This window comes from Lygodium microphyllum, chromosome 13, assembly GCF_053477565.2.
Source record: "Lygodium microphyllum isolate KBCC chromosome 13, Lygodium_microphyllum_v1.1.10, whole genome shotgun sequence".
NCBI lineage: Eukaryota > Viridiplantae > Streptophyta > Polypodiopsida > Schizaeales > Lygodiaceae > Lygodium > Lygodium microphyllum.
In genome coordinates this window covers 119,026,932-119,047,103 of record NC_141147.1, presented here as the reverse complement: position 1 = coordinate 119,047,103, position 20,172 = coordinate 119,026,932, and the positions used below count along the sequence as shown (strand labels likewise).

At 39.5% G+C, this 20,172-nt stretch overlaps 1 protein-coding gene across 1 annotated transcript; it reads left to right on the top strand.

Annotated features, from left to right (window-relative positions):
- Positions 1–313: 313 nt before the first annotated feature.
- LOC148027126 (17.4 kDa class I heat shock protein-like) lies at positions 314–1,700 on the top strand. The gene is made up of 2 exons (XM_087690390.1): positions 314–416; positions 1,429–1,700. The coding sequence occupies exons 1-2, from the start codon at positions 314–316 to the stop codon at positions 1,698–1,700; spliced, it is 375 nt and encodes a 124-aa protein (XP_087546516.1).
- The last annotated feature ends 18,472 nt before the right edge of the window (positions 1,701–20,172 follow it).

Sequence of the window (20,172 nt, the reverse complement as noted above, 5' to 3'; positions counted from 1 at the left end):
ATGCACTCAAGGGGACGGCGGGGGAGAATGATGGTTGGAAAGGATAAACAAAAGATAAACAATGTAGGAAAGGAGCAAGCGAGTCAGCTGAAAGGGAAGGAAATAACCCGATGGGGGTTGAGTAGAGACCCCGCAAAGGCGCACAGAGACACAGAGAGAGAGAGAGAGCGCGCGAGCGCTACTACTATAAAAGGGCAGGTGCTGGCTCATCCCTTCCCATTCGTTGGCTTAGTACTCTCACACACACACACACACACTCTCTCTCTCTCTCTCTTTCTCTCATTCTCTGTGTCTGCGCGCGCTTCCCTATATCATGGCCAGCTTCTCTCGCTTCCCTGCCATTGCCAGCGTTGGCGAGCTCAAGGTGGACTGGCTCGAGACTGCGTCGGCACACCACATCAAGCTCGATGTACCAGGTGACCAGCAGAGCTCCCTCTTGCACGTAGAATCAAAGTGTCATAGCTTCTTCGAAGCGATTTTACGTGTGAAAATCTCATTATGAAGTACGTATGTGGCGATGCTCATTGGCATTTTCCATGTGATTCGACGATTGACTAGATGAATACATTGGCTGGTAGTTGGTATAATGAATGCATTGGTTATGGTTGGTAGTCTTACCATTATTTGAATGGACAATCGACATGACTTTGTCATAGCTTTTGAAGGGTGAATCGACATGACATTGTCAAGGAGCTCGAAGTGGTTTGAGGTGACTAAATGATGTAAATCTCATTATGATTTGTTAAGTGTAATATTCTTTCATTTGGGGGATGTCAAACGTGATTTGCTATATTGCATTTAAATAACCTCTGAACAGTCCAGAATCAGAATTGATTTAATGCTGTTTCAGACACTTGCTTGGTGAGGTTACCACCCTCACCTGTTCTTGCTTGTGGGCAGCAAACAACTGCTCCTGTTCCTGGAGAAAAGAGGCTCTTGCCTTATGCAAAAACAACATATTCCACACAGCTGTACCTAAATCAGAAGAAAGACCCTTGATTCTGCAGCATATACCAAATCACGCTGGACATCCCCCAAATAAAATGGGAATTCATTTGGGGAATGTCAAGCGTGATTTGGTATATTACATTAAGTGATTTTACATGTGAAAATCTCCTAATGAAGTAAGTAAATGGCAAACCTCATTGGCATTTTCCACGTGAAAACGATGTTAAATCATTGGCTAGAGCTAGAGTAGCTTACACTCACCGTTAGATAATTTGTCAACTATGACCACCTTTAAATACTAGGCTTCTCAATGTTATGTACATAATGTGTAAGCTATACTTTAACGATGTGACCTTCATATTGAAATAATCTGCCCAATTATAATATCTTTCAATGGTAAGAGGGTTCTTGATGTATCAACAATATCATCAAACAATACCCCACATGAAGAAGTGTTTGAAATTGTGTTGTTTTTTGTAGGTTTGACCAAGGACGACATAAGCTTACAAGTGCTCCCGGGCAATGTGCTTCAAATTATTGGTGTGCACATCAACGAGCTAGAAAGGACTAGAGACTATATAATTGAGTACAGTATTGAGAGGCCTCAAGGTAGCTTTCTTCGCCAATTCCAGCTACCAGACAACATTATTTTGGACAAAATAAGAGCCCAAGATGAAGCTGGTGTTGTTACCATCACTGTACCAAAAAAGAAATCCATCATTAGGCAGATCCCCATAATGAGCAAATACTGAGAAAGTGTGATCTCTCTTTTGCATTAGCTCATAAAAAAGGCTTCATGCAAGATAGGCATCGCCTATTTACACTTTGAAAATCATAAGGCTTCATAAGTATCGACCTATCTAACAGGTCATTATGAGTGTATCCCCCCTCCAAAAAAAAAACTTTTGAGAGTTGACATGCTTTACATTATCTACTAAGAGTCTCTCTCTCTCTCTCTCTCTCTCTCTCTCTCTCTCTCTCTCTCTCTCTCTCTCTCATTTTTCTTCTTGAAAGAGGTTGATGTAATTTTCGAACTCCAAATTACTTTATGAGTAAGAGGTCTGTAATCTCGTAGATATTGAGACATTTTACTTGTATGCTAATACACAATTATCTGTAAATTGATACTTGGGCTCTCAAATATGACAATTTTACTTGTTCTTTAAATAACTTAAGTAGGTACGTGTTACGATAGATAAACATGACAAACCCAATGAATGATGCATGATTTATTATGTAACTATAATACCCATAGTATACCATTGTCTCAACATGACAATTGTAGTTGCTCATAGAGGGAAGGGAGTAATTGAATGCAAGGCCAGTACTAGAAGGCTACAATAATCGCAAGGGAGTTTAAGGAATGGAGGTGTAATCAATCCAAATCTCCCTCTTCATTCATTTATGCATAATCTTCAGCCTCTAGAGTTGACAAGACTACAACATGATATAAGCTACCTAGCCATCCTAGTAGGCATGGTTCCATGGCCTTATCAGGCATTTTTACGACAATGGAATCTACATCAAACAAAGTAGGAAATGTCATCTCATGAGATAGAGCAAAGGTACACACAAGCTACCAAGTTGGTCACAAGAACTTTGATTTTAAGAAATGGAGCAGGTGGAGAATCCCTATGGTTTTTGAGTTTACACAAGATTGTTTTGGACAAAGATTGCTTTCGAAGTCACAAAGCTTTTCAAGTATGTAAGATTGTATATTCTTGGTTTAATGTGTATTAAAGAGTAGACTTAAAGTCTTTGAGAACTTTTAAGGTCGTTGGATGGAAGGAAAAGCTTAAGGAAAGCTTTAAAAAAATTTTGCTTGCAAAACACAAAAAAAGAAGGAAAAGCAAAGCAATAAAAGCTAAAATCTTAATTGTGTTGTTCCGAAGGGGGATAAAATGGATCCAAAGGCGGCCAATCTAGTGGGGGGGGGGAAGCTGATTAGATATATTTCGCTTAAGGATTGATTGTGGACGGAAACAACATGGAATATTTAAGAGAGAGCCATTATTAGAGGCATTAGTGAGGCGTGCAAGTATCAAAACCATGGATTGCATCATCGACAAATTGGCGACAGGGAAGTAGATGCATTCCTTGAAAGTAAGGTAGTTGTTTGTTGATTGTAGGACACAATTCAAAGGCACTGTTAGATCCTCAGAAGGTGGGGGTCAGATATTCGTCCATTATAATAATGAAGGGCTCTTCATGATTTTTTTCATTTTTTGGTTGCTTCTTTATTTTGGCGTTATTTTGAAGGTTTGAGTTGTTCGAGTCGTTGAATAATGTGCTCAAAATTTTCACCGATAGAGAAGGGAGAATGATGGATTAAAAAGTTATACTATATCTCTTTGTGTTTTATGGGGTTGCCGATGGGTAATTTAACATATGTCATTAACAAATCCGAAGAGGAGTGGAGGAAGTTTATGGATGCATAAGGGGGTGAAGAAACGAAGTACAAGCTGGATCTGCTGATTTGAAAGGGCAGACATCAATTTTGTCTTTTTTTAAAATGTGTCTGTAAAAATGAGAATTTGTGATGATGAGAAAGAAATTTAAACTTACATAATCTTGCACATCTCATTTTTTCAAAAATTAATTGCTACTTTATTCCTTGCAAAAATTACAAATTGTGAAAGAAATTGACTTTGAGAAAATGATCGACTCCTTGCCCTCCCCAAAAGTTTAGCAATGCTTCCTACCATCATGCAAAGGTGGAGTGGCAGAGGAGGGAATGGTACATGGCTCAACTATGCTTATTACAGAATGACTAAAAGAAAGAAAGAAATGAACGAGCATAACAAAATTTTTACAAAGTGAAAACTGTAGATATATACAAGAATGTACGCTAATGAGATATTGTAGGACTCTTCTACAGAAGCCAATCATAAAAATTAGGATTGTATTCCATGGCTACATAGTGGTTCATGTCACTTGGTTTGATGCCCATATGGGTGATATAGGTGAGAACATCTATGAGGAAATCTCATATGTTCAAGTAGCTAGCAATGTGTAGTTCCTCCTCGCATTTCCTCCTCGCATAGTACTCTATCCAAATATAGATATAATAGCACATGGTCCACAAGGTGAGTTTTTCATGTGATGGCTAGTACTCGAAAGGAAGTGGGTGCAGTATAAGTGGGGTCATACTCAGTGGTTTTGATTGTTTGACATTGTTTAACGTTAATCATTATTTGACAATTGAGTCACTCCCATTGCGCTCGAAGAGTGGACCCCTTTTGACGAAATGGGTATTTGGATTTGGCTAGTTTCTCCAATTCAGCTTTTTTTTTTTTAGGCCTCTATGTGGCTACACTTAAAAGATATTATTAAGTACCCCTATATGATGGCTTGCTCCTTGCTAACTTGTATGGCAATGAGTTCTTCGACAATAGAGGTGTGCTTGGTGAAGATGAATTCGTACTCCTCCCAAGAGCAAGGAAGGCTTCTCACTATGATTGCGGTGTCTTCACCTAACAGATCTAGATCCAAGTGATCATAAGTGCAAACAAATAGGGTAAAGGTATTGTCAAGACAACATATATTATTGACTATACTATCACCAATATCAAGAACATATTTGTAGCTAGTTCTAATATAAAAGGTCTCAAATATGTAGGCAGCAATTCTATAGGTGGTTGTGGTTTAACATGACCTATCAATTATATACATATACTTGACCTCACTAGAGGATTTGCTTGATTATCATTCAGCTTTGATACATGCATGTATGGAGGTGTGGTCATCATATTAGTTGAAGATGGTCTTGAGGTGTAATTGGACTTGAAGTGGAGATGAATGACGTGTCTCTTTGAGTTTGGAAAGTTGTTGTCTCTAGAACCTAATGCTTGGTGACTGTTGGGGTAGCTAGAGTCAATATTGCTGTGAGAGACATGGACTTGTGGTATTTAGGCTTCCATCTATGAGCAGATGGTGGTGGTTGATGGTTCAAATATCTTCTAGCACTCGACTATGATGGCATGGAAACATTCTGGCTGGGCACTTGATTACATGTCGGCGTGAATTGTTGGTTTCTAGAGGGAGGCACAATGGTTAGTTTAACATTAGTGTCACTAGCAATGTGAGAATGATTTTTCTTGCCTTATTGAGTTTAATGGTTCTAGTAGTGGTTATTGTGGTATTTTTGGAAGCCATACCCTAGAATTGCCTTCATAATACCCTTGTGCGCATAGTAAGCCTTACAGACCCATCACAACTTCACATGTGTTCATTTGTAGTAGTGCTAACTATTTTGTCAAGTTCCTCAATTGCAAATTTGAGATTTGGGTTGCTTCATGGCTTGAGTTTCATGGGTTGGAGACCTATTCTTGGGAACATACTTGGTGTGGGATTTTTGGGAGGTGGCTAGCCTACTTACGAATTCCTATTTATTCTTCTGAGCTTTTTGCAATTCATTCACTATTTGTTTACCCCCCACTAGAGTTGGTAGTAGATAAAAACATCAGTGGCATCACAGGCTTGACTAAAGCATGGGTGCCCTTGCTAAAATATTTTATGGTTCTAACATTGGTGAGAGCAAGTTGGATTTTTTGGGTCTCATAGTCAACATTGCATTGAGTTTGTTTCTTGAAGGTTCAACCCAACAATGTTTCCTATCCCACCCCCGTAGCATTTGGAAGTACATAAAAAATGACAAAGAGACTATCAGTATTGATGGTGATCATGACTCTTTTCTTTCCTAAGAGTAAGTATGGTTTTCCTCCATATGGAATAATTTTGGCTATGGTAAGGGCTAACTAGGGTTGTCTAATTTTTGTATAGTCATTGTACATGAGCATATTATTATCAGCCCCTTCATCAATCCATCAAGAACTTGATCTTTCTAAGTTGTGATTTGTAGCCTCAAATAGGTTGGTGCAATGGTTTCCTCATGTCTTGTGTTGGATTTCAATAATGGATACTACCTGTATGTTTATGAGTAGCAACAGCATAGGGAACCCATGTAATGGGTGCATTGGCGGGTAGTATTTCTTAATGTGACTTCCCATGAAGAAGCCTATGCCCTCTCCATCTAGGATTTCAAACTCCACCTAACTGATTCTACTAATTTGATGAACTTTGAATTGTCCTAATCCTTGGGATTTCATTTTCTATTTATGGCCCTCGATAGAATACAATAACCCTAGGTCACATATTTCAAAGTCCTGTTGTTTGACATGTTTTTCAAACAATAACTTTCTTTGTGCCTTTTCACAAATAAGGGTGTGCATGATGATAAGTTGAGTTTTAGATAACCTTTTTAGTTCAATTAAATGGTCAGTTCAGGCCTTCTAACCTTTCCATCTCTCTTGCATAGCTATCTATAGACTCAGAACAAAGAATTCAATCAGTAAGATCGCTTATGTTCTATATATTAGCTTCAATGGCATTTGTCTGATAACCATTGTAGGCAATGTGATATGCCCATAGGGTTGCTACCCACTTATTGTCCCAATCACTTCACGAAGCAGAGATAATTTTTGTCAGTGCATTGACCAAGATTTTGTTTGTTGCTTCTACTTGACCATTGGCTTAGGGATAGTACTGTAACAATTTCCAATTGATAACCAGAAAAGTAGACAACATATGCTTAATCACCTCATTGATGAAGTGTGTACCTTGATCGCTAACTAATTCAATGGGGTAGCCAAATCAAGAAATAACTTGCTCCCAAAGAAATTTAGTAGTGGTCCTTGCATCATTCTTCCTCATTTCTCATGCTTCAACCCACTTTGTAAGATAATTGGTGGCTACAATGATGTATTTTCTTGAGATTACTTTAACCCCAATATGCAAGACATGAAAAAGAAAATTCAAAAATGTGAAATAATGCAAAAAAGGCAGCTAGCCAAAGGAATAAGAGAAGAAAGGCCAAAGTGCAAGGGCGACCTCAAAGGCCAAGTTGAAGACAAAGGCACATCTTAAAATGCAAAGGTGCCACTAAAATTTTGTAAAAGAGTACTAGGCTCCCTCATGTGCAAATTGTAAATTCTAGACAGACATAGGTGAAGGGATAAGGCAACTAGAAGGGAATAGGTAATGAGGACCTTGGCAAGATGCCCAATCATGTAAAAAGAGGATGGGTGCCCAAGGGATTAAGGGCTTGTATATAAACTCAAAAAGTGAATGAGAGTCTCATTCCTTGGTGTGTGACTAAAGTGGTCTCTTCTTCTTCTCTTCTTCTCTCCTTCTTTCTTGCTTGTGTGTGCTTGAGAGAGGGGAGAGTGTGAGGGAGTGTCTATGTGTGAGGGTGAGGGATCTTGAAGAAGAAGCTCTCCATTATCTCCTCTCTTGTTCTTCTATTTTTTCTCTTCTCTTGTCTCGTGTGCAACTATGGAGGATGGAGCTTGGATGTGGAGGATTAAGGTTGCTTGAGCTCACATCTCATATCATGAAGCTACCAGTTTTCTTGAGGGAGGAGGCTACTTTTTTGGGCATCAAGGTAAGCTCACTACACCCCCATGGAATCGAAGGCGCTTCGGCTAGGTGAGAGATAGCCAATTTTGCTCTCTTGAAATGCTTGAAGCAATAAGTGGTCTATGGGTCTTGGTAGATGAGCTTGAGCTCCCACTTAATTTAGATTCCATTTGTCGGGACCAATGGATTCAAGCTTGAGCACTTGCGCGCCTCAAATCAAGAATCAAAGTATGGTTTCGAACCGGTGCTTGATATTGGTAGGAGATTTGGGGTCTTTTATCTTCAAAACAAAAAAATATTTTGGGTTTTTGATGAGTAGGCAAGTGGGATAAATCATTTCCGTAGTTGGGTTTTGATTTTTGTTGCATTTAGAGTATGTCAATGATGCGGATCTAGAGCATGGCAAAGCTATGGAGATTGGAAGGTAGAGACCTGTTGAGATATCGAGATCCACTCGTGATATGCGAGGGTGACCGTTGTGCATTTATGTCACCGACTTGTCAGTTGCAGATGCGGTTGGTACACCGCCCATGAATAATAGCTAGATGACAGCTATCCTTATCTACTCTAGTTCGTGGCTCAGCTAGTATGCCACCTTAGTTAGTTGAGTTTGGTTTTGAGACCCATATATAGGGTTCTTCTATTTCTATGTACTTGAGTTCTTTTTGGCTTACATAACTAAGAAGAGGAAAACTATTTTTAGCCTCCACCTCTGTGTGTATTCCCCCATTGTGTAAGCAAGAAAGCTACAAGTGAGACTCCTTCCTTCTCTCCCACAATCTTGACATGGTATGAGAGACTTGTTCATGGTAAGGAGCTCAAGAAAGCAAGCCAAGTTCGCGGTGTTCTGGTAAGAGGACCAGTATTGCTTTCATTTTTTTGTATTGGGAGCAAGTCTCTGCAGGTAGCACAGCTGGAAAGTGCAAGAGTGCATTGTCTTAGATTGAGACACCCTTCGCGGTGTAGCAAGACGGCAGTATATGCTGCGGGAAAGGTCTTTAGCCCTTGGTTGCTCTGTTTTTTTTATTTAAGGCCATATCGGGGCTTGTTTTGGAGGCGGAAGTTTTCTGCACGCACTCAAGAAAATGCCCTATTTTATGCTGTGCGACCACTGTTCTACAGGTCGGTGAAAAGTTACCACAGAAATTGCATCGTATGCTTGTGTGCAGAGACATTGGGAGTTACAAAATCATCCTTGTTTTCTATTTATGCAAAATCTTCACTAGGAAGTGACTGTGTGGTCAAATACCACTTTCGCTAGTTTTGCAGATTTGCCCTTGTGACGTTGAAGTTATGTTTCTTGCAGTGATAGAATTTTTTGCAGTGTTCTGTAATGGCGTCTGATTCTCTTTCACAGATTGTAACTAAAAAGCTTGACAAGAACAACTTCCAAGCATGGAAGTTTAGAATGACGAATTTCCTTATGGGAAAATGATATTGGAAATTTGTTTGCAGGAAATGAAGAAGAACCAGTTCTTCCTGATGTTCCCAATCAACAGCAAATGCAGGCATTTAAAGCATGGCATGAGAGAGCCAGGAAAGTTATGTACTGGCTGTCTATCAGCATTTCAGACTCTATGATTGTGCATATTCAAGATGTAAGTACGCCAAAGGAGGCATGGGATACTTTGTCAAAAATGTATAGCACAAATATGCAAGCTAGGAAAATGCAGCTCAAGCAAGAGTTGCACAATGTGCAAAGAGAAAATATGAGCATCAATGACTACCACATGAAGGTGAAGAAGATTGCAGATGCACTTACTTCCATTGGGTCGCGAATGGAAGATGATGATTTAGTTTCTGTGACCTTGAATGGTCTAGGAAAGGATTATACACAGTTCCAAACATCCATTTCCGTCCGTGAAAGATTTCGTGATTTTGAGGAGTTGATTGCTCTTCTAATTTCTGAGGAGCAGAGAAATGGTGGTGCATCTTCTTTAGGAGGAACTTCAAAAGAAGTTGTCTTCTACTCAAATGCTGGAAGAGGTAGAGGCAGAGGTAGAGGAGGCCGATCTGGAGGCCGTGGTAGAAATCAGAATATGCAACAAACTCAAGAAAACTAGTCCTATGGAGGAGGACGTGGTAACTCTAGAGGCAGGGGGGAGCCAAAGAGGTCGTAGTGGATGGCAAAGAGGCCAAAATGCAAACAACAATGTTGAATGCTACTACTGTGGTAAAATGGGTCATATAGCTAAAGACTGCTATAAAAAGCAGAATGACATCATGAATGGGAAATTGCAACAAGGGAATTATGCATCTTCTAGTAGACAGGGTGATGACAGAAATGAGCATTTGTTTATGGTGCAGCACATGAACAATTATGTGACAAGTGCAGAAGAAAGCAACGATGTATGGTATGTTGACTCAGGTGCATCAAACCACATGACAGGTCATGCAAAATGGATGGAGGATGCAAGGAAAATGGAAAAACTAGGATTTGTGGAGACTGTGATGATACTGCATATCCTATTGAGCAGATTGGAAAATTTTCTTTGTCTATGCAGGATGGGAAAAAGAAATACCTGTCCGATGTATTTCATGTCCCGAATATCACCAAGAATCAGGTTTCTATTGGTCAAATGGTTGAGCAGGGCTTGCAGGTCAGATTTAATCCTCATGGATGCTTTGTTGAGGATATGAAAAATAAAGGTCGCTTGATAGCAAAAGGAAAGAAGAAGGGAAGAATGTTTACGTTGAATGCAGACATGCCTGAATTGAGTGCAACAATGTTTGCACATGGGACCGGTGTAGTTGCAGATATTGATATCTAGCATAAACGCATTGGTCATGTTAATGTACAGCGACTTAAATCAATGTAGGCCCAAAATATTGTTGCAGGATTGCCTAAATTCAAGGTTACAGAAATACATAAGGTATTTAAAGCCTGTCAATTTGGAAAACAGTCAAGGAAACCATTTCCTAGATATGTTCAAGAGAGTAAGAAGCCATTGAAATTAATCAACTCTGATGTGTGGACTACTAAAGCTGCATCTCTTAGAGGTTGTCATTCTTTTGTCACTTTTATTGATGACTATAGCAGAAAATTTTGGGTGTATTGTATGAAAAAGAAAAGTGAAGTTTTTGGGCATTTCAAAACTCTTAAAGCTATGGTTGAAAAAGAAACAGGCCTGCAAATAAAATGCCTAAGGTCAGATGGAGGGGGAGAGTACCTCTCAAATGAGTTTGCAAGGTTCTTGCAGGAGCATAGCATAAAGTAGCAATATTCATGTAGTCGTACTCCACTATAAAATGGAATTTCAGAAAGGAAAAACAATCATATTGGAGAGGTATCTTGTGCCATGCTCAACGAAAAAGACTTGCCATATTTTTACTGGTGGGCTAAAGTAGTTACTACAGTAGTCTACATAATGAACATGACTTCCACTGCAGCAATACATGGGATGACTCCAGAGGAGAGGTATACTGGTAGGAAACCAAATATTTCTCATTTGAAGATTTTTGGTTGCATTGCCTATGTTCATGTGCTAGATGAGTTGAGATCCAAGTTGGATCCAAAAGCTGAGAAGTGCATCACAAAATATTAGTGGACCTGGAGCATCCTCTAGCAGTGGTTCACATTCTTCGCCATGGACAAGCAGATTGAGATCAGGAGAATCTTCTCAAAGCAATGTAGATAGTGGTATTCAGGTATCACGAAAAGGAAAAGAGAAGGTAGATCAGCCCATGTTTGATGTGAATGCAGGTCACTCTTATGTGGATGGAGAATCCAGTGGCTCAGAACAGAGCATTGATGATGAGTTGGGTATTCCTTCTATTGTTACACCTAGAGTAAGGAAGACCAGGGATGTTTTGAGAGCACCTGGGACTGAACCTAATTTGCGCAGGTCTACCAGAGCTAGGTATCCTGTGGATAGGCTGAAATATGATGGATTTACAGCCATTGACTATGCCTATATGGTCAAAGTGATACAGGAACCAGAACCCACTTCTTTTGAGCAAGTCATGGGAAAAGAAAAATGGGAGAAAGCCATGGATGAAGAAATGGATGCCTTGGAAGCAAATGCTACATGGGAATTGGTACCTTTGCCTAAAGATAAGAATGCAATTGGTTGTAAGTGGGTTTATAAGGTGAAGCACAATGCAGATGGTTCTGTGAATAGATACAAGGCAAGACTAGTAGTCAAGGGGTATGCACAAAAATATGGCATTGATTATGAAGAAACATTCAGTCCGGTTGCAAGGATGGAAACCGTAAGAGCAGTCATTGCTATGGTTGCATCAAAGGAATGGTCTTTACATCAGATGGATGTAAAGAATGCCTTCTTGCATGGTGATTTGCAAGAAGAGATCTATATGGAGCAGCCACCAGGTTATGTGCATGCTATTCATCCTGAGTTTGTTTGCAGGTTGAAGAAAGCATTGTATGGCTTGAAGCAAGCACCTAGAGCATGGTCTAACAAGATAGGACAGTATCTTGTTACTATTGGCTTTCAGATTTCCAAGGCAGATTTCTCACTTTATGTGAGAAAAACAGAGAAAGATATTATGCTACTTGTCATTTATGTTGATGATTTGATTATGACAAGTGACAGTGATGAAGATATCCTTCATGTGAAAATGCTATTGAAGCGGAAGGTTGAGATGAAGGATTTGGGAGAGCTGCGTTATTTCTTGGGCATTGAGGTGATTAGATCACCAAGTGGGATATAGCTCTTGTAGAGGCAGTATGGATTGGACATGCTGTCCAAATATGGGATGACAGGCTGTAAACCTATTTCAGTTCCTTTGGAGCAGAATGTGAAGCTGAGCGCAGATGCAGTTGAGCTTCTGGAAGACCCTACTATGTACAGACACATAGTAGAAAGTTTGATTTATATGACTATTACCAGGCCAGATTTGAGCTATGCTGTTGGATTGGTAAGTCAGTTTATGCAGGCTCCAAGGAAACCACATTTGGATGCGGCTAGACGCATACTCAGATATGTGAAGTCCACATTGCAATATGGACTATTTTATGAGACTGGGGTTCAGATACAATTGCATGGATACACTAATGCTGATTGGGCTGGTAGTATTTCTGATTGACGATCTACCAGTGGATATGTGTTCTCTTTTGGGAGTGTTGTAGTCACTTGGAGCAGCAAGAAACAACCTATAGTTGCCTTGTCGAGCACAGAGGCTGAGTACAGGGGTGCAGCAATGGCTGCATGTGAAGTAGCTTGGTTGCATAAGCTACTTTATGATATGCATCAGCCTACAGATGGGCCAGTTGTCATTTATTGTGACAACATGAGTAGTATACACTTGGCAAAAACCCAGTCTATCATGCTAGAACAAAGCACATTGAGGTGCATTATCACTATGTGCGGGAGAGGGTTTTACTAGGTCTTATTAATCTAGTTTATGTCAGCACAGAGGATCAGGTAGCTGACATATTCACGAGGGCATTGGGTGCAAAGAAGCTACGTAAGTTTAGAGACCTGGTTGGTGGGCAGGAATTGGGATTGAGCTCGAGGGGGAGTGTTGAGATATCGAGCTCCACTCGTGATATGCCAGGGTGACCGTTGTGCATTTATGTCACCGACTTGTCAGTTTTTGCAGATGCAGTTGGTACACCGCCCATGAATAATAGCTAGATGATAGCTATCCTTATCTACTCTAGTTTGTGGCTCGGTTAGTATGCCACCTTAGTTAGTTGAGTTTGGTTTTGAGACCCATATATAGGGTTCTTCTATTTCTATGTACTTGAGTTCTTTTTGGCTTACACAACTAAGAAGAGGAAAATTGTTTTCAGCCTCCACCTCTGTGTGTATTCCCCCATTGTGTAAGCAAGAAAGCTACAAGTGAGACTCCTTCCTTCTCTCCCACAATCTTGACAAGACCAAACTCATGATGACATAGACAAAGAAGAGACAACTGTTACACAAGTGAATTAGGTTTCAAGATTGAGATTTGAACTCATAAAGACATTCTTTTGTATTAGACAGACAATGATAATGACACTACCTGAAAGAGAAAAGCATCATGATATTGTATTCATCTTATATGAAAGTGATAGTCAAGTACAACATTATATAGAGTTCTTTGGTAGCACTTAATATCCACTGTGCATATGGGATTTTGTCTCTCTTCATAGAATGGACTCTATCTTCCTAGCCTAGTTGTCCTATACAAAGGGACTAAAGTAGGTGTGATTGCAAATATCTCAACACCCCTCCTCAATCACAACCAAAAGTACAAAGTATGTAGAGGCTTTAGTAAAAGCAACACCTGCAAACTGTGGGCACACCATAAACATGGCAAAACACTAGAGGCTGTTGTAGAAAAGGCTAAGTGTGGGTACCACAAACATGATGGACATCCAGAGGCTGTAGCAGGGGCCTTACAAAGTGTACAGAGGCTGTCGTACAAGGATAACTAAGGAGTTTTACAAGTTTATGTTTGAGACATTAGGACTAGGAAACACAAAACTAAAAAATTCTATCTGAATAGAAGGACTGATGAGGTTTGTCCTTCTCCCAGTGGTCTTCTTCTACTTCTTCCTTTGCTCCATTTTCTTCTTCTTCTTCTTGGACTGCAACTAGATAGGCCTTTTGGGACCTCTTTCTTGCATGGCGGAACTTCTTGATGTGTATGGTCCTTTTGCAGAATTCATAGAATAGCTGACCCTTCTTGCCTTTGTATGTGTTGCCAACATATAATGCATTCTCATCTCTAGAGGTACTTGGTTTTTCCTTAGAATTTAGCTTCTTTTCCTCTTCTAACAGTGATGCCTGGAAATCAACAAGTTCAATATTTGACATGTTGATTAAAGTTGTTGATACATTATTATATTCAGGAGGCAAACTCCTAAGTAGAACACCGATGCAAACATCTTCTTCCATTTTAATGTTGATTCCTGCAAGTTGGGTTAGAAGTCCTTCCATGTAATTTAGATGTGTGGCAAGTGATGTGTTGGACCTCATTTCAAGCCTGAAAAACTCTATCACGAGACCATACTTTGATGATTTAAATTGTGCACAAAAAAAGGTGTCAAGTCTCTTCCATGTATCCTGTGAGGTCTCACAGTTATCCACATGGTGGATATAGTTGTCATCTAACTCCAGTTTGATGATGGCCTAGGCTCTGTCATCATTCTTTTGCCAAGTAGCTGCAAGATCTGCATCCTGAGGTTTCTTCTTTTTGCCATTTGTGATGGCCAAGATACCCTTCTTCATCAACATGAGCTTGATGTGGGTTTGCCAGGTGTGAAACCCAACTCCCTTGAACGGAGTTGTCCGTGAGTCTTTTCCCATGCTGAAAAGCTTGAGCATCAGCAAATCAGTTCCAAGATTCTCAGATTTTACAAGTGAAAGAGCAAATTACAATGTGTCAAGAGACACAAGTAATGACAGTGTGAAAACACACTATGCGAAGACTATGTTTTTGTTGATGTTGAGCTTGAATCTTCTTTGTTTGGGGTCTTTGATCCTTTTTCAATCTTTCCAGGTTCTTCCCCTCCTTGATTTGATGCTGGGACAATATATCTGAGTAACAAATGCTTTAGTTGATTGAGAAGAAGTAAGATCTTGAAGTGAAGGAAGAAGCTTGAATTTAAGTGGCTATGGTGGCTTGGTCTTCAATTCTTCCAATTGTTCAAGATCTCCCCTCCTTGATGATTTGATGGGAAAGTTGATCAAATCAGAGTGGCAAGGGCTTTGTTGAGTCCTAAGGAGAGAGAAACTGATCAATTTTTGAGCTTGAAGCTCAAAGCTATGGTTGCCTAAGTTTGGGGTTCCTAGACCGGATTGTTTTTTCCACTGTAGCAGCTCGTAGAGGTAAAAATTTTAAGAGCCCTCTTAGCTGGAGTTGGCCCACTATATGGTCTACTAAAGCCCCATAAAAGCCCCTTCAATGGCCGCCCCTATGCCGAGCTAGAGCAGGTCATTTAGACATCTACGAAAAACTACACCAGTTTGGGGAGATCAACAATGAGGAGCTGTATGATGCACAATGTTGGTGCTTTTCATGCTGGCTAGTTGCATCTAGGAGTGCAGAATATATTCTCAGAAGAAAACGTGAAGAGATAAGGACTGTAGAAAAATATATGGAGGCTCCAAGTACTACAAGTCCAGTTTGGCTATGGCAGACATAGGGGCAGAGATTGAGAAAATTGTCAATGCTGAGTTATGGAGTGGCCAATGTCGAGCTCTTAAGTGATACAAAGAAGCCTTGGCAGTCAAGGAACAAATGTCCAGAAGAGAGCAAGTTGAGATATGACTTCTGGAGAGAGATCCAAGAGCTTGAAGTAGGCAGGGTGCTGGTTGGCTATGGCCGCCAAGGAAGGTCAAGTAGAGATGGAGGTGAGAAATGGAGCCATGAGCTGACCCGAGGTTAAGATGAGTTGACAGAGAGTAGAGGAGAGCTAAGCCATGCTCAACTGAGCTCTGATACCATGTCAAAGATGCGGATCTAGAGCATGGCAAAGCTATGGAGGTTGGAAGGTAGAGACCGAACTCATGATGACATAGACAAAGAAGAGACAACTATTACACAAGTGAATTAGGTTTCAAGATTGAGACTTGAACTCATAAAGACATTCTTGTGTATTAGACAGACAATGATAATGACACTAGCTGAAAGAGGAAAGCATCATGATATTGTATTCATCTTATATGAAAGTGATAGTCAAGTACAACATTATATAGAGTTCTTTGGTAGCACTTAACATTCACTGTGCATATGGGATTTTGTCTCTCTTCATAGCCTAGCTGTCCTATACAAAGGGACTAAAGTAGGTGTGATTGCAAATATCTCAACAGAGTAGGATAGGATCGAGAGATCGAAGCAAAAAGCTTTAGGGTAATTGTTGTAGAACAGGCCCAAACAGGGCACAAACAATGAGAAAATGGGAAAAAAGAGTGCTTAAATGTGTTATTGCCACAAGGAGAGTGATTGGAGAGATCAAGGCTGAGGGGACAAGGGTTTAAGACCCCAAAGATCAAGAAGAAAGCTCATTTTCACTTCAGAAGAGAGAGAGAGAGAGAGAGAGAGAGAGCTTGAGAGAGAGAGACCTTGAGCTTCAGGCAGATCAATCATCTTCCACAAGCGTTTTTTGTGCATACCAAGTATATAGAAACCTTCCTATGTGTCCATTCTTGTATCCTGGAGCTCATTGCATGCTTGCGTGGCCAAAATCATTGCTTTGAATTGGTTTTTTGTCGTCAAAGCCTTCACGGTGCCGTTGGAATCAGGCAGGGCTTGTAGGGTCTGATTCTTAGAATCGCACACTTGAACATTCGATTCTGGGCAATCAAACACCTGGACTACCTCAGCTTGTTCAATTCGACAATCGGACGGCCTACAATCGAGACACCCCCAAAATCGGATTTGGATGCTCGGCCATTGGTCACTCTGATCACTCTCAGAATTGGACACACGGATCATGAAAATTAAAAGAACTTGAGATCAAATCATAAGAATCGAAAAAATGATAATCAAACCAATCCAAATTGGATGCATCATAATCAAATGCCTAAATTAGACGTGCGAAAATTGGACGATTGAAAATTGGATGTCCGATTTTGGGGATTGGACATTGCAAAATCAAACAAAAAATATGACAGGAAAAAAATGACAAATTTAGCACATCTCGGACTAAGCAGAACACCTCCACAATACGGGAAGAATCCAAAATCCTTAGAGTCACAATTCCCTTAGAAATCACAGTCGAATAGCTAGACACAACCATTGAGAGTCATCTTAGCTTTTAGCCCCTCTTAGAGCCATAAACTGACATGCAGGCTCCAATTGACCCTGACCAAGCTGAATAACATAGCACAGACTTTAGAGACCAGTGAGAGTGGCCAATGGTGGCCGAGCCTAAAGCCCTATTCGGCTGAGAACATAGAAGAAAGTGCAAAATTTGCATTTACTATCTCATGCTCTCACCCACATTGTTTTTAACACTTGAAATGCACTTGAAAAAACGAAAAGCCTGATTTTACATAGTGTATGGAAAAGAGCACCATACACACACACAATGAACATAAATTGAGGATTGTCTATAAATAAGAAGGAACACACTTAAATGAACCCACCACTAGGAGACGACCCTCAAACCTAGACAGATGATCAAGAGCCCCAATTGGAAGGACAAAGTGAGAAGTGCAAAATGAAAAGTCAGACACATAGAAGGAATTGACACCATTAGGAGCGCGACGCCACCAAACTTGATCAACCTCAACGACAACTTGGTGGAACAAGAGACTATAGATATAGCAAAAACTAGTATAAACCACGAAAATGAAGAGCTTTGACCTAGGGGATTTCCTAGTCGAAATCCAACTGATGGTGAATAAATATGACATACAAACCAAGTTGGACCACCATGGCAGACCATTAGAAGACATCATAGCGGACCTCAAGGAGGAAAGAAAGGTAGGGGGGAAAGCTTTGCAAAGCATAGTGGCATACAACGAGCAACAATAGACTAGGAGATTGCCTCAGGACACATAGAAATGGAAGAAGCACAACCCTAGCAAATAGAAATCGAATAGGACCAAACGTAGAGAGGGAAAGAGCACTATATGTGGATTTGACATTGAGCAAGCTTCTTACAAAGTGACTAATAGACAACATGTTGGTAGAACAAAGCGTATCACCACTAGCAACATTATTTCTTGTAGGATTAGGAGTTACCTAGGGCTCTAAGAGCCAATAAAAAATCCTCGTAGTTATGAAATAGCTAGACAAATACCATACGAGCAAAGACCCATATAGTTTTCTAAGCAGTTTGAGAAGGTTTGGAGGCTAACGGCCTCACCAATCTCGCTCAGTGCTCACAAGATTTTGGCCTATGCTTGGGCAATAAGGGTAGGATGTGGTACACCAACTTAGACACTAAGAAGTGCAACAATTTCAATAACCTCAAGAGTCTCTTCATCAAGAGATTCTTCAAGGCTAGTAGGTATTCATATAATCTTATAGTGAGGTTGATGAATGTCAAGCAGAGGGACAAAGAGGACATCAAGGACTACGTTACTCATGTGTAGAGTCTTATAAGAGAATCCCAACTAACAAACGACACATTGAAATAGCGGTGTCTACCATATTATGCCTTGTTCTCTAGTCATAGGTACAATGCACTGATGAACCGAATCAACGTATCTATGTTGGAAAGCATTGCAACAAAATCCTTGGACGAACTAAACCTAACGGCTTTGTGCAAAAGACAATAGAAAATTTAGCAAAAGCATTGGTCACACAGGTGGAAGACCTGCATGCAAAGAGTCCTCGGTCTCCAAGGCAAGGAAGAAATCGTCGTATAAGGCCTCGACCATTGGGTTTGGAGGGGTCTTGATGACCATCATCAAAGAGGCATTGGGGGAAGCACAAGAAGATGAGGGAGTTGACAAAACACCAGACACGTCCCCTCTCCACCAGGAATAAGAGCAATCTAGTGAGAGAATGGTGAGTGACAAAGAAAAAGAGCAGGAAGCACAATCTAGCTGTGGAGGGGCCAAGAAGTCAAAGAAAAAGACTCCATATGAGAAGGTGACTGGCCAAAGACCAAGCCAGTTTTAACCAGGTCGGCAAGCGAACTCCTAAAAGTTGTTGCACTAAATAGGTAATTTTTGCTACTAATTATACTAATTCAGTTTAGCCTTCCATAATATTTAAGACGTTTGTTTGTAGTAGTCCCACTATAGATATCTAAACTCCACTAAACATACTTAATCTCACACTTCGTTGCTTTTAAACTTTTAAAGTTAGGTCTTTATATTGGGCACTAAAACGCTAAACCTAGGATAACTACAGTTTCCCTCCATCTTTCAGAAGCGGCTCCTCATAAATTTCTCCTGCCATACTAGTGGCGGTTTATCCAGGAAGTTTTGATGTTTGACTTTAAGAAATTTGTTTCAAGGTATAGATCCCTTGGATCTATTTGAATATCCCTATTTAAATTCCTTTTTATATTTCTCTTCTCCAATTGATTAAAATTAATTCTTTTTATTTATTTAAGTGATAGCAAACATTCAAAACAAATTTTCTAACGTACCATAAACCCATAATTTTAATTCCTTATAACGTTTCCCCTCTCCGTATTGCAATTCATCGTTGCTTTTAGTGTTTAGATAATTAATTCGTTTTGCGAGAATAACGTCCTTTCTTTCTTCTTCTTTACTAAATACCAATTAGGATAAAAACAGGTACTCTTTACACTCTAATGTAAACACATACATAGTTTATTTTAAATCCCCATATTTTCCTTTAATTTATTAGTTAGTCCTAGTGACTTTCCACTCGTAATTCTTTCAATCATCTAATTTCTCTAAATGTAAATAAAATGTAGATATTTCATATAGACGCTGAGACTTCATCACATGTCATCTAATCATTAAATTATTAATTTTTATGTTGCTTTTAATTTAAACCAAATATTGTAGCTCAAATCTGACATTAGTAATTATTACAAAGTATTATTAAGCTTATTATTCTTACTCTCCCATATTTTACAAATTTCCACACCACGGATAATCTCTATTTATCAAAACACAAACACCATATCTTTATGCAAGCATTTCTTTAAGTAAAACATTATTAAATTGTTATTTCTTTCCTTTTAATCCTTACAAAAACTCACCAACAACTCAGAAACTATCTTTTCAATCTCTCGCTAGGAATCCATAATTTTCATTGATAAATAACACATTTTATTTAAATGAAAACTATGATTTTTCTTTAAAAATAATACTTTTTTAAATTTTGAGAATATTAAAAAGTCTTTAAATATTATGGAATTTTTTCAGTAAATTTCTAAAGACATAGCCTTTATCAAAAAAATATTATAAGTCATATTGGATC